At 40.1% G+C, this 15,922-nt stretch overlaps 1 protein-coding gene across 1 annotated transcript in view; it reads left to right on the top strand.

Annotated features, from left to right (window-relative positions):
- Positions 1-616: 616 nt before the first annotated feature.
- Positions 617-15,922, top strand: part of LRP1B (LDL receptor related protein 1B) — a gene marked incomplete at both ends in the record, with an annotated part of 775,176 nt that continues 759,870 nt past the window's right edge. The window contains one exon of the mRNA XM_080621164.1: positions 617-698. Coding sequence (XP_080477290.1) covers positions 617-698 — 82 coding nt within the window. The remainder of the gene's footprint in view (positions 699-15,922) is intronic.

Raw genomic sequence — 15,922 nt, 5'->3', positions numbered from 1 at the left:
AGCACAAAGCAGGGACCAAACGTGAGGTGTGAGCTCGTGGCCTGCATAGAAGCACCTCAGGAAGCACAATTAACTGAGGCCAAGCGTTCCTGAGCTGCTTTGGATGTCAACTTTGTGTTTACAGACGTCCGTAGCAGCCTCACGGCACTTTAATCCCTGCAGTTTAATGAAGCACGAGGGTTTGTGGTGGTGCTTTTTAAAGCTATTTTAATTTCTGCTGACTCACCGCTGTGCCACCCACACCTTCTGGCCGTTTGTCTTTGGGAATTTAGAAAAAATACCTTAAAACCTGCTAAAAAACAACCCCAGCGACGCGGGACAGATGGCATCAGCACGCGGCCCCGGCTCCTGCGCGCACACAACGGCTTCGCGCCTGGCGCTCCGCGGGCGCGGTGCGGGGGGCGGGCCGGCGGCGGGGGGGGGCGGGGCGCTGGGCGGGGCGGGGCGGAGCGCGGCTCTGCGGGCCGCCGGCGCCCCGCGCTGCCCGCTCGCTGCGTGAAGCGAGCCCAGCCGCACTCCGCGTTGAAAAGTGACGGCGCAGTGGCGGCTCCCGCAGAGGTTCCGCGCCCGGTCGAAGGGCGGGCAGGTTTGGTCTTGCCGCGCCGCGGTCGCCGCGATGTCCGCTCTCCTCTTGGCCCTGGCGATGCTCTGGGGATTACCACCCGTCTCCGAGGCGCTTGCAGCGGGAGCCCGCGGAGGTAAGGCGCTTCCGTGGTGAGGCGTGCAGCAGGGCGCCGAGGCTCACCATTGCACGCCGCCCGCTGAACTTTCCGCCGGTGTCGGCTTCTCCCCGGGAAGTTTTTCCCCCGCGGCTCTTTGCGCGCCTCCCTGCCCCTCCGCGCTGCGCGGCTGCGGAGCTCTTCGTGCAAACTTCGGTGCCGGCAGCGCCGGTGGAACAAGGACGGGGCGAGCCCCAAAGCGGCGACAAGTGAACGGGGACAGGTTTTTGGCGGAGGGGTGTGCCTTGCGGTGATCGGCTTGAAGGCACGGGCTCCTACATAGCGCTTCGCTGCGAGGAGTTAATTAGTTGCAGGGTCCGGCCCGTCCGTGGGGTCTCCGTTGCTAGCGGGAGCGATGCCAGCTCCCGGGGGTGGGTACCGCGGGCACAGCCGGCGCCCGCAGCCCTCCCGAGCGCTGAAAGTTCCTTCTTTTAATCTTGCGAAGTTGCTGCGAGCTTGATACCTGGGCTTGTATTTAGGCAGCGGGTCCCTGCCGGGCTCGGGGGCAGCTGTGAGGAAGAAAGAGCTCAGGAGCCCTTAGCTCAGGTGCGGGAAATTTCCGAAGTTGCAACTCTCTCTTTTTTTTTTTTTTTTTCTTTTTCGTCTTTTTTTTTCTTGTTCTCGGAAGTCGTCTGTGGTCAGGGGGTAGCTAGTGGTCCTCCTGCCGGTCTTAGTCTCAAGGTTTCTTGTCGCATTTTGTACGCTTCCTAGTCCTTTCTCGTTTTCCGTGGACGTGTTTAAACCGAAGATTTCCTAAGTACAGACTAAGCTGTGCTTCTGCTCAGCTCAGGTGCAGGCACGGCAGCGTGCCGCTCTGACTCAAGCTTTCCTACCGCTGTAACGGCAGAAAACGCTGCTAACCAGAAAATAGTCTGTCGGCTTGTTTGCAGCCCTTCAGTTTTAAAACTGCCTGGTCTCATGAATGAGACTGCTCTGAATATTATAATACCCAGTTTGCGAGGATTTAGCTAGGTTTAAGTAGAAATAAAACTCTGTCAAGCATTGATTTCTCACCTTTATGCATCCAGCTCCTCTCCATCACGTACACACTACCTACTAAATTGTTTACTAACTGCCTACAACTCGTTTGGGCGAGTGTGGATGCTTCTAGGTAGTCAGTCGGTCTTGGGTATAGATCTTTGCTTCAGTCGAACTACCAAACCTCTCTGGTTGCTTTCCCACCTAGCTGTCAAAATTACGTAAGAGATCCATGCTTTAAAAATGAGAAATAACTGCTTAGCAAAGAGAAGTATAGCTGCAGCATCACAAACTTGCGCGTTTAAAATGCTGCATCGTAAGGTACAAGGATATTGCAAAGAAATGAGGGTAGTATTCCATATAATAGCAACTGAACAACCAGATAGGAAAGGGTCTTAGAAAATCTTTCAGTTTTATGAAGGGTACATATGCTTTTACTTTGGTACATGAAGATTCGTGTTTGTGCTAGTGCTTGTTTGATGGAAAATATTTCAAGAACTTTCCACTGTGTTCACAAAATAGATTACATTACAGCAGCTGTAGCATGCATCTGATCTTATGAATAAAAATCAAACTTTCAAACGATTAGTGGAAATGTTCTGGAAACTGATTTGTCACTCAGTCTTTCTTGATGGAGATAAGCAGGTGCCAATTATTCATGAATATTTATTTCTGGTATTTAAATTTTGCTTTATTTTCCCTTTATTTTGTTTTCATAGTTACCTATGCTCTGATTTAGTGTTTCACTGAATTAAAAAAAAAAAAAAAAAAAAAGGGGCTGTCAGCTTACATTAAAATCAATCCCATCTTAAAAGGCGACATCCTTGTAAATCGTACCAGACCAAAAAGTGGGATAAATCAAATTTACTTAGAATCAACTAGCTCATCATATCATAATGTCATGTCTTATCAAAACTGAGTGGAGTACAAATTAGGACTTAAAAGGCATTTTGTTTAAAAAATGTCAAGTGGTTTCAACCTGAAAGGGATTCAGGATGAGGCAGCCAGCAAGAGAATTACATTTGGACATCAGATAAACTTTATGATGCACTTCAAAAATTATTGACCATACCAAGCTGATTTTCCTGTACAGGAGGAAATTCTGAGTCACTGGAGCATGCTCAGTTTAATGTATGTGAAAAGCACTGAAATTTGGAATGCACTGAGGCTCACCATTGGTAATAATAGAATGGGAAAATGTCATGGGTTGTGTTAATAGCAGTGTTGTGGTAGCCATGGTAGTATAAAATATTAGTGAGGTGCTGTAGGGAGAGGTAACACCTTCTATTAGACCAGTGGATAACATCAGGGGGGGAAAAAAACCGAAAGATTGGGGGGCACCTCTTACCTATACCATTTTTCTAGGTTTGAAATACAGAGAGAATCCTCCAGTCTCTCAGGTCTGTCCTGAGCCAGGTTACAACTCTTAATTATATTGTATATACATATATAATTGGGAGGAGAAAATGATATGGAGCTAGGGTGTTGGAAATGAATGGAAAGAAGAAGTGAGGAGAAGGAAATCCAGACAGGAAGTTGATAGGTAAGGGAGAAGTTCTGCTGTTGAGGTTGTACAATTTAAGCCATAGAGAGATATGATTTCCTTATGCTTTGCTCGATCTCTTTCTGAAGTATCTCATGCACCCAGATTCTCTTGCAGTTATCCTGTGAAGGAGTTGCAACTGTTGGAATAAATGAATTTTAGAAGCCTGAGAAAGACCTTGCTGACAGCTTATGAAGCTGAGAAGACTGCACTTGTTACCTGCTCTCCTTAAAGGCATGCAGGGAACCTCACAGGTCCCATTTCCGCCTCCTGGGTGCTCTTGAGCTGAAGGTGCTCTGTAGCTCTGGTGGGCGAATTTCCTTCCCACAGCTCTCTCCACCCTTGGAGCTTCACCTTGGCTCCATGCCTAGGCCCTAGGCTCCTCCACCCCCTTTTTTTCTCTCTTCATTTTTTTTTTTTTTTTTTGTTTGGCTTTTGTGTTTCTGCTGCTGCAGAACAGAATTACATGAATCCTGTATGCTGACTGGCATGATTGCCTAGGGATTGTCCAAATTTGCATAGGTGCCCCAGATAACAGATCTTGATTTAGATAATATTTACAAATGTGTGGTGGTGTCAGTGAAATGTGCACCACAGTGCTCTTGAGTGCATTGCTTGTTATTAATTGACTTATGGTCTGTGGTAAAGCTGTGGGTTTGTTTGGGTTTGGTGGCAGATCACTGGTGTTGGCAGCACTGAAATGCTAACTTGCTAATGTGTGGTTTTAGTGTTCTGGATCTGTTGTTTAGGTGCTGGTGCGGTGAAGCAGGTAGCCAGCAAAGTCTTGCAAGGCATCTTCCTATAAGGTAGACTTTATACTGAATGGGAAAAAGTTTTTCCCATTATACTGAATGGGGAAAAAACCCCAAGTTTTGCAGGTAATGCGGAACTCCAGTTCCCTGAACAATGGAATCGCATATTAATTTATTTTTTTTTTAATTTTTAAGCTGTTGTAAAGAAGGAAATATATTTTTTCTTTCTTTCATGAACATTACTCCTCTCTAGAGTTACAAACGCTTCCAAAAGTTCTGTCTTTTTTCTACTTAGCAGTGAATTTATTGTTTTCACCATGTCCCTTGACCATATTTAAGTGAAGGCTGGAAGCAAATTATGTTTAAATGGAATTTTCAGGTTTAAGGGTCAGCTAATGTGAGTACCCTGGTAGCAGAAACACAAACCAGGTGAAATAAATCTTTGTGATGACTGCTGATGGCCTTCAGTCCCTGGTAAGGTGTCACAGCAGGCAACAGTGACTCCACTATAAGGCTTTACAACTATCTTGTTATTGTAGTTTAGTGCTTGAAACTGGGTGTACCGAGTACTGCTCTACTTCACCAGGCTGAGCTCCAGCTTGGCCATCTGTTGGAAAGTAATCTGAAAAAAGCTGTTTCAGTGCTATACTTACGAAAGTATATGTTCTTGTACTTAAATTATGTCTTGAACCTACATAATAAGTATTAGTATCTTACCTGCAAAGATGCTTACAAGGTCACAGTGACATTGCCATTTATTTATTCAAAAGAATAATATTACTTAAGCTATCATTGGAGAGGTAAGACTATGGAGGAGGGTGAAAATATAATGAGGAATTTAGGACAATACTTAGAAGGATGTTGATAAGAAGTAATTAAAGACAGAAATTGTGGGGAGATGTCCACAGATGCAATTTCAGTGACTGGTTTTACAGGCAATTGGTGATGCATAGATGTCCTCTGAGTATGTGGTTACATGCACAAAATCCTGATGCTTCTGGAATCTGAGCAAAATGTATGTGTGGTTTTCTATGAACTGACTTGCACATTTTTTCTTATCCAGATTGTTACTTTAAGTTCAGTGGTTTTGGGGAGCTTTAGTATAATGAAAAGTGGTGTAGAAACATACAAACTATTTAAAAGGGTAAAATGCATTTTAAAAACTAGGTGTTTGATGTAAAAAGATTTGTAGACTTATTTTGTAGCAGACCTTTTTACTAAGTTCTCCTGGAGTTTCTGCTGATATTCCTGCAGGTTGCAGTAGTTGTACTCCGAAGACTTAGAGAAAAGCTCTTGCTTCACACAGTGGTTCTATTGAAGTGTTACATGACTGCTGCTACGTAAATTTGAGCATATGTCATACCTTTGAGGTTCATATGGACCCAAATCGTTCTGCATTTAAAAAAAGTGGCAAAACTCACACTGACTTCAGTCTGCAGCTTGGAAGTGCGGTTCCTCTAGTGCCGCATTACAAGTCCTTTTATCTGTTGTTTGCAGTGAAAGAAAATAGGTTTTTCTTTATCATATTGACTCTAAAGGATGTATGTAATTATAATTTGTGAATTTAGAATTCTGGCTATCTGTAGAAATGCTAGTAATTTAGATAGTAGGACATCGGTTTTGTTGAAATAGCATACTTTGAATCCCAGGATGTTGTTGCTTTTGCCTGGTTCATATGTATTAATCTCTTCTTTAATAGTCTTGTTCCTTCAAATGCAATTAAAAATTAAATTGTTTTGAGAATTCTTTTTAATTGCACTTAGCTAAAACATTCTTAATGATGAAGAAGAAAATATCAGAACTTGACTATTTTTATGCAAGCCATACAGACTATTGAGTCTATATTTAGTGTGAGTTTGGGCTAAGTGTAGATATTGTAGAACTAGGTTCTAAATTTGTAAATCAATTAAGGTCTAATTGGATTTAAAAAATTAGTCAAATGACTGTGCACCTTCTGGCCAGCCCACTAGTTTCGTTTTCATTTAAATTAGTTAAAATTTAAGGGAAAAGACGCATCTATTGAAAAGAGATTTGTAAAATATTTGTAAATTTAGCTGTATTCCAGCTAGCTAGTCAGTTGACCATAATGCAGAAAATTTCCAAGAAGCATCAGAGCTTCCTAGTGCTGTGAAGCAGAATTTTCATTTTTAGGTAGTTGGTAAAATGAAATAACCAGGACTTTTTACTGTAAAATCAGCCATCCAATGCAGCTGTGATCCTGCTGAAAAGGGTGCCTTTTCTTTGTGCATGTGAGGACACTTCGGAGCCTCTGTGGGCTGGGCAAGGGCCTTTTCCCGTAGATTACGGGCTGTGAGCAAGCAGGATTGGACCTCAGTAATGGAATTCCAATAAAACTCATTCAGTGCCTTTTAATTAGATTTAATGAGAACTGGGAATGATCATTAGAGAGGCAAACACATGCTTTTGCCAGTAATATGTTCACTATATTATTAATCTGATTGAATCTGTGAGATCCTCATAGCAGGAGTAAGATCTTTATATGTACCTGGAAAGTGTTATGTGGGTGTATTATGTTTTTTTTTTTTATTATATATATCTTTGCATCCCAAGCAGTATGTAAATACAGCATTAGAATTAGGCTCTATGTGGTGTTTATGAACCCTACCAATCCAAGGATAGAGTTGGATGCTCAAAAGAAGGTGGTATGTCATTAGCAACCATGTTTTTATTGACTGTTTTGCAATAAATTGCATTGGTGTATTAAAAAAAGAACATCGCAGTACATAAAATCTACTAATAAGTAATAGATCTTTTTAAAGATGATTTAATGCCAGTCTGGAAGTAAGGTAAAGTTTGAGATTTTTATTTCTGTTCAGCTAGAAATACAGTCTAATTCTATGAGGTGGAAAAATAGATGACAGTATTACAAGTTCTACATATGGTACATTGAATTCAAAATGTGCATTCAATACCTGCTGGATATTCCTGAACACCTCATGTGCTGCATCCCACGAAATGATGTGGCCTTCCAGAGAAGCCAAACTGTTGAAACTCGGTTTCACTGAAGAAATAAGAGGAAGTGTCCTGTCAAGGAGACACTGTTCCGTTAACATACGTACTCCCACAAAAATACCCCTGTGACTTTCATATAATGCTTTATGATTTTAATTTGCCTATGTGCAAACTATCAAAAATACTCATCAGCAGTTTTAAAAATACAATTCTGATATTGTCAAAGAATTTGGGCTGCTAATTATTCTATTAGCACTAATTATTTTATTAGCTGATTATTCTAATAGCACACTATTCTCAGAGGCTGTGACATGCTGAAGAGCACATGGGTTTCCATCTCCTTTAACATGCATGGAAGTATTTTTCCTCATAGCTCTTCTGAATAATTCTAAGGTACTGGAAGTACCACAGTGCTACAAGTTCTGATACATCCTTGTTCCAATGAACCTTTTCAGAGAAATACTGTAGTTTTTTTTAGTTATAAAAATACAAGTAAAAAGAAGTTACACTAATACAGAAAGATAATGAAAAGTCACAGTAATTTTCTAGATGAAAGGTAGGTTTCCCCAAAATGCCTGCCTCTTTTTGCTTGCAAATACTGTGAAGATAAGAGGAGAGATCATAGCTAGTTGGATGCATTTTTTGCATATGCAAACACACACTGATTTACCCAAAGTATATTGATATTTGTGTAAAACTGTGTGCTTATGGAATGAAAGTATGTCATTTGCCAGTGAGACTCTTTTCTTCTCTGGAGAAGAACAGTTTTTATTTATGTTTTACTGTGCTAACAAACAGATTACACACCTGAATCAACACCACTGAAGTCAGTGGATTCTTTGTGTCCTTGGTGGTGGTAGGATCAGGGTACATGGAAGTATGTGGGAACTTTGGACAATTTTATTAAAATGGTCTAAAAACATTAAAGTCTTAGAGGACCTTTAATTAAATTATATTGTCTACATTGTCCTATGATTTTCCTGCAGGAAGTACATATTTCTTGCAAGCTTTTTGTTTCAGTTTTACCTGGGTTCCTTAAACTGAACCCACTTTTATTTTTCCCATATCTAATTTTAATGTATGTGGATCAAAGTTGTTATTACTTTTCGTTTCTCAGATTGTAATAATCCTCTAGAAGATGTAAGTACATAATCTATTTATTTTTAATAAATTAAAAATTTGATAATTTCTTATGTAAAACCACTTTTTGCAAGAGACCATGAGATCTGAAAACCAGAGGAAATGCTAGACCTATCAATATGCAAAGGTGTGTATGGTCTACTCCTTGAAAGTCATTAGGTTAGTTAAACCTGGTTCTGTGTAATACAGACAGAGCTACCAGGTGAAGTGCTACACTTTTCATCATGAAAAATTTGTCTTGGTTGTGGTGATGTCAAAAGAATGACAAGGTGATACTTTTTCATGCAACATGTCAGTTCTCTATGAACCTTTGCAGGCTTGTCCAGGGATGAGAACACTTGACTTCCTTCTGAGTCCTATCTTAAAGTAGCTTTTTTTTTCTAGCAGTATTTCGTAAAGCGTAACTAGGGATGGGTCAAACCTGTGTGCTCTCAAGTGGTGATAATCATGTACTGCCTGGAGGGGAGCTGGCCTGTCTTCCAGGTTCATCAGAAACATTTTGTTTAAAATGCTCTTACGTAACTGTATCAAAGTTATTTTCTTAGGGATGTTTGTGGACAGTGGAGTTAGGGACTGGAAGCAAGGGAAAGAGGCTGCAAAACTGAATTAATTCCTTTTAGGTCCCATGTTATAAGCAAGTGGTTTATTCTTACATTCAGATTATAGAAAGAATGGTGAACAGTGAATACTTTCTTCATGGTAGTGTCTTAATATAGTAGTCTTAGGTAAAACACTCGAAGCTGCGATATTAAACCATATACAGGGAGATAGAGCAAGCTGAGACTACAGAAGTGTGAAAACTAAAGCACTGTCCCCAGCTCGCATCTTGGTGGGTTGAATTGCCTTTATGCCTTTGATAGAATCAGAGCATGACCATGTTTTAGCAAGAAGGTATTTTGCAGTCAGTGTCTTGGGGTCTAACCTGAGCTGCAGCAGTCAATGATATGGGGCTGCTGTTAGCCACTTTTATGAAAATGTGCTGCAGGTGTGTATATATATGTGTATATAAAACTTTGGATATATAGGGAGAGCTGTGAAAGGTACTATTGCTAAGTACAGCAAATAAGTACAAAATGTTATGCCCTGACTCAAGTGGCCCATTATCACATTTCTTCAAATTGGAACAAGCTATTCAGGTCAGTGTGTTTGTCCAGATCCATCTGAATGAATTCCTCAGCTTGCACTCACTACATTACATTTCTTTCTCTGGGTTTCACATGGCTGTGACTTGAACAGAGTTGACAGTACACAAATATTACCTATTTACTCTGTAGATTATACTTCTCTGGAGAATTGGTGTCAGCTAATCTGCCACTTATGTTTTCAGAGACCTGCAAACCGCATCTCCAGTAATGTCGCAGGAGAGTGTCAGATCTAGGTTTCTGTAATTTTCTTATTTCTCCCGGATTTGTAGGCATGTATGCCCATGTTTCCAGCCTTTCTCACTTTCTTTGTCTTGTGAATAGTTTCCTTTCTGTGTAGAAGTGCTGCCTGTCAATGCCCAATTTTGGACACTCTTAGGGTGGTAAGAAGTTTAAAGCAGATGGTTGTCAACAAATGATGACAAAATTCTGAAATACTGCTTCAGTACAAACTGTGAGGCTTAGTATTTAAGGCACACTTGAGCATATAAAACCTGCTTAAATTTCTAATGCCATTGCTACCTTTGCTGTGGAATATTCTTTCTACAATTCATACATTCCATGATAACATTTGTTTCTTTTACTGAAAACAGCTGAACCTCTAACCAGCTAGCAGTATTCAGTAATGAGTAAAACACTATGAACCATGTTATGATTTTGTCAGAATTGTTAAATGCTCCTCAGTGAAGCTGCACTGATTTACAGTGGCCTGTCTTCTCATAGTAGTATCATGCTGTGTCAAAAATGCCTTGCAAGAAGTTGTAATACAGCTAAACTTGATGATTGCCATTCTGTTGTTGACTGGTGCTCCAAAGACAACCAGTAAAAGACTGGAATTCAGGAGAACCTTAAATGGCTGTGAATCTTAGGAATATAACTAAAAGCATTTGCATAAAATAAGCACTAAAGAGCTAGTGGGTATGGCAAAACTTGGATTCTGCATCACATTTGCTAATTCAGCCACTCAAAGTAATTTAAGTGCATTGTAAAAGGCTGTGTCTATGAAAAGTGTGGTACAAATACGCAAATTTGAGAGTGTCTTCTACAAGTTTATGTATCTTAATGAAAAATGTCAGAACTTAATGGATCAACAGTCTGTTTAGCCCCACAGTAGCCAGTTTTACTTCTTTTTTGTTTTCTAAAGATAGCACAGCATATCCTTGGTAGCCCTAGGAATAAATTAACACTGCAGAGTGCTTGATCTTGAAGCCAGCCAATGACTCTTTTTCTGATTTTTTTGGGGCAGAAATACCTCTCTGCTAAGGATGGTCATCCTAGAGTGGTAACCACTGCCTGACTGTGTATACATTTTCTTAAAAAAAAAATAAAAATAAAAATAATCCCTTTATGTATCATTCTGTTTGCTGTTCTGTTTTGTGTTGAGTGGGGAAGTTGCCCCACCTAAGTGAAAGTCTTTGAATGTTTGTCTTTCATGTGACACCCAGGAAGCATACCCTGGCCATGGGCTTAGTGCTCTTACTGTGGGCAAGCGGAGTTGGAATTTTACTTGTTTGCTTCTGATTTCACATTGGCACTTTGAAGAGGAATATTTTTTTTCTTCTATCAAATTTACAAAAGCTCATGCCTGGGAAAGATTCTTCAAAATAGCTTCAGGTGACCAGGTGCTGCAGAGTTTATCAGATAGTAACAGCATTTGAGGATACAGGTGCCTCATGAATGCTGCTTTAATTTGGGATTGCAGTCTCAGAGGAACAGACCAGAAGTGGATATGGGGAGGATTGCTGGTTAAATTATAAGGTTATTTTATTTAGTAAAGAGCAAGAAAAGCCGTGTCCAGTACAAAGAAACCCTAACAGTTTCCACAGTGCTTCTGAACCAGAAAAAGCTTGTATTGCTGAATAGGTGAAGAGATGAACAGTAACATTTGGCTTGTGCAAGTACTGTCTTTTATAAGCCATGGGGAAATCAACCTCCTTTCATCTTTCCTGAAGATACAGGAGCCTCCTTGAAGCACATGCTTTTAGGGGTGAATGTATTAGTGAAGAATTCATAGGTGACAAAGATCTAATTTTTATAGAAATGAATGGTAACACACTTTGGGACTTCAGGTCTGCATGGGTGTATTTTACATTCACATGCCTGATTCTTGACTTCAACTTTTAGTTTGCCTTTTTTTTTTTTTCACCTCCCCCTCACTGATAAATAACTGAAGGTTTAGAGCAGCTCATCCCACTAGGAATTGCTGCCACTGTAAGGAAAAAAAAAAATCAGTAGTAGTGCAGTGATGTTTTAATAACACAAAGTAATCCCCTTGTACTTCAGTAATAAAGTTGCGTGAGCTGCAGTTAGCTTTCTTGTTGCCATCTTTCTATTGACACCTTTCTGTCAAAAAGATGAAGAATAAAACCTAAGTCTGTTTTCTCTTACGTTAAATATATTCTGCAAAGCTTTTGTGAAATACAAAGTGTATGGACTTTGCAGATAATGTTTGCATTTGGGACTTGTGGGTAAATCTGTGAACTTTGTGCTGTAGAAATTGTTGCCCTTTAAAGCAATTGGTTATATTTAACATAAGCACATCCCTCAAAACTATATTTTGTATAGTACTCTAATCTTTATAACTCTTGCTTTTTAGGGGCAGGTGTGTGTAGCTACTGGTACAAATTGTGTTTTGAAAATTGGTCAATTTTAATGCATAGTTAGATGTAGCATTTTTAAAGAGAAATCGGTTAGTGTTTAAAACCAACAGACAAAACCAAAACCCTGGTGAACTAAGCCAGAGAACTTTACAGCTGTGGGCTGAGATTGTATAATAACATAGTCCAAAAGCTCATTGATATTGATCTTAATTCTCTTGATAACATGAACGTTGGTTCTAATTAGAAGAGGGAATTAAAAGCAGATTAATATGTTCTTGGATGTCAAAGTCTGATGGAACACAAATCATCCAAAAGGGTATCCTTCAAAAGCAGTGAGTAGGAGGTATGTGTATGAATTTAATTACCTGGGAACAATATGAATACCCATATCTGGAGGAAAAAGCACCACTTAAAACATGTACTTGCCATTAGATCATCAGGGCTCCTATGCTTTCCAAGTTTAAGCCTTCTGCCTTCCTGTTGCAGGCTTTTCTGTGGAAGTGGCTGGGGCAATATACTTTTTAAAGGAAAATACATGAACAGCTGGGATTAAGTAAAGCATAGCAGGAAACATTAGAGTTGGGCTTCTGCCTGTGCTGGTGGTAGAACAGGGTTGCTCATGGGTATGTTCTTCATTTTATTGTATGAGTGAGGTAGGCATCTGCAACAGGGTTAGTTCTTTGAACAAAGATAAGTGTGTTTAAATGCCTTCTTAAGAAAAAAAAAAAAAAAAAAGGCATATTTTAGGCCAATTTTAAGGGTTATAGAGGGGGGAAGAAAGCACCTTTTCTTCCTTCTTTCTTGGTCCTTAGCAACCCTATGATTGACAAATAATCTGATACGCAGGAATGCATTCTGTGCCAAAGTGATATGCTGGTAATGCTGTTCCTGCAGTCAGGGTGCACCTCTGTGATGTGCCCAGCTGTGCCATATTCTGGCTCTTGCCTGGGGTAGGTGCCCACTCTTCAGACCTCTTTTCTTGTCACCTGCCAGGTGACCATCTTAATATTGACTTTGAACCAAATGAAGAGTAAAACAGGGAGGAGAAGGGTGAGCAGACCTTGGGCATGGTAATACAGCCCTTGGAGCTGAGGTTGCTCTTTTTTTCCATGCTCCCATCAGGTGGGTAATGGTAAATCTTGAGATCACCCTTAAGTTTTTGTTGCAGAGATTTGAAAAAGACTGGCTAGTAATAGCCCAGGCAGGAGAAAGTGTGTCTCAGGAAAAGCAGAAATATTGCTGAAAAAGGAAACCCCAAGGGATTTCCTTCCCTGAGTGCTCGGAGCTGGGCTCTGCCCTGTCTGAAGGAACAAAAGGAAAAGTTCCGTCAATATCCCTCTTATTAAATTGGCACAGCTAATACACTGTGCTAAAATGTGTTCATCATGCTGTTTAAAACAACCAGGTTAGAAATCTACTGCCAATAAATGAAAATTTATTGGTTTTGGTGTCGTTGGTCCACCTAATACAACTTTGGAATACTAACTGGAATTTGTGAAAGGGGAAAAACAAATGTCCCTGTGCCATTTAATTAACTATTTGGCCAATATTTCTCCCTTTTAATTGAAAAATCTGTAAGTTGCAACTGGCTTCGAGCACACTCTTGTACAATTCTGCCAACAGCAAATAAGTACATTAAAATACAGAAAGCCTGCACAGCTTCGCATGTACCTGATAAAATCATACCTTGAACTGTGGAGGTGGTTTCTTGTAATAAACCAGAATATAATAACTACATTTTGTAATTAAAAGGAAGTGATTAGAAAAAAATTAGTACTTATTTTATAAGCATAGCAGGAATATCTTCTGGTAAGTGTGTCTGTGTGGGACAGCTACGAGATTAGTGAAAATATGAGCAGTTGTTTTCTTTTAAAGTTAAGACATATTGCCAGCCCAATGTAGGTAACTTATTTTATGCAAGTTGCACTGCACAGACACTTTTATTACTTATTCCCTCTGTTGTTATTCAAAGTGACACTGTAAGCTGTGATCAAAATACAGGAGCTGCAAGTCTTAAAAATTTTACAAGAGTTTGAATCAAGTTTGTGGATTAAAGCCTTACATGATTTAATGAAGAAAAAAAATAGTGTCCTGTCTTTTTGAAGAACTAATTTAAATTTAGACTTTCATATAATTTGTCAAGCAATCTTGAGTTAGAACAGTGTAAACTGTGAGCCCTGGCTGTTTCTGGGATGGCTAGAAGTTTAAACTAGAAATTTCTGTGCTTTACTGGAGGTGGTCCTTCTCCCTGATTCCCTTGGGAGCGCTGACCCATGGGCTCCCAGGCTGCTGCAGCTGTTTGGGAGCTGCTAGCATAAAAGAGAAATTCAGTATTTGTCGCTCAAGGTCACATTGCTGATATCAAATGAATAGCTCAGGTTTTAGGTTATTGTGCTGCCAACAGCATTTTATGGGCGTAGATTATGTAACGCTCATGTTTTCGGTAAGATGTACCAAAAAAATCTAAGCATGCCTGGTGACACATCAATGACAGGTCACATGCATCATCATCACATGCACATCAAAACATTCTGTGTTTTTGGGAGATTGAGACCAAGTTTAGAAGAGTTTAAAAGGCAACTAAAAGAAACCTAAACCTACTGAATTAACTTAGATACCTCTCACAACTGCTGGAGCTCTTGCAGTCCCTCTGTTCAGGCTTCCAGCGGTAGTGCTCAGGTTGAAAGGTTAATGACTCATTTACTAAGCGGTGCAATTTTCTTTCATTTTTCATTTACTGTTTTCTGTACTCTTTTAAAAACTGAAAGGGTTTTCCAAAATATACTGTACTTAGGCATTGTTGTTGTCAATTAAAGTTATTAAATCACAGAGCTTTAAAAAGTGCATTCAAATATGTATTAATATATTTGATTGCTGCTTAGCTGCTCTGTTATAGAAGTGACAAGTACTGTATCAAGGCAGCTCTGAACACTGACAGATGTTTCTTTCTAAAGATCAAAACGTTTGCATGAATAACCATTTTGTGGGGATTCTAGGGGAAAGATGGGCACCAAAGGAAGAGCCTTAAGAATAGTGGAGTAGGGGAATGGAGCAGATCCAGCTGCAGTATTGGCTGTGGGTTGTGAATTGCTGCAGTAGGAGCTCAGTGTAAGACCTGGAGAAAATCAGGGTGAGCAGGTGACATGGTGACCCCTTGTTTGTAGGGGTAATAGCAGATAAGAAGAGCCGCATCCTGAGCACTAGTTAGGGGGGGTCATAAGGAGAAAAGGAATTGCCAGTAGCTTGCAAACCATATGCCTAACAGACTGAAATCTGGTGGTGGTTTCAAGGAATGAAAGATTACAAGCGTAAAAGCCAAATTTTTCACAGGGGTTTGGTACAGTGTTCGTGCTCCTTTGTGATTCCTTAAATTAACAGTTTCACCTTTCGGCAAGTCTACTGTACTTTGACTCTTAACTGAATTAAGTTCTATTATAAATGGCATCTTTCCAATGGTCAGAATACAGGTTAACACTCCCAAGAGGGTTGCTTTAATGAGGCTGTTGCTATGACAGATCAGCTTCAGGCAGCACACATGCCACTTCAAAATACCCTCTGTCATCTCACATATTACAGCAACTTCTGTGAGTGCATTTTTAAAACTTTCCTTTTAGTAGAATTTACATCCAGCCCTCTGTATTTCTATTCTCCCAGTAATGCAGCTGAGGTTTTGTCAGTCTACACTGTTTATTTCTGCTTTTATTTCTGAAATGTTAATAATTCATGGTTTGACAAGTTAAAGAAACAACAAGGTGTTAAATCAGTGGCAATTTTGAATGATGCTCTAAGGACTAAGAAGATTTAAAGAACAGGCACATACACACAGGATTACAGGCATTCACATTACAATGCCACCATGTAGGTGGGCACAATGATGTGCCTTTTCAGAACAGCTGGCTGTTGTCTGTGGCTGTGCTGTGTATAATGTGTATCGGTATCTCAAAGATGTTAAATTGTGCAATTATATCTTTCAGAAAGGCATTCATTGAGTCTGAGAGGTTAATATGGAAGAAAATCTCAGTATAGTAACTGCCTCCAGTTCTACATCCTGGGCATGACGTGCTGTGGTATGGAA

The sequence above is a fragment of the Psittacula echo genome, assembly GCF_963264785.1.
Source record: "Psittacula echo genome assembly, chromosome: 6".
NCBI lineage: Eukaryota > Metazoa > Chordata > Aves > Psittaciformes > Psittacidae > Psittacula > Psittacula echo.
This window is presented reverse-complemented; position numbering and strand designations above follow the sequence as displayed.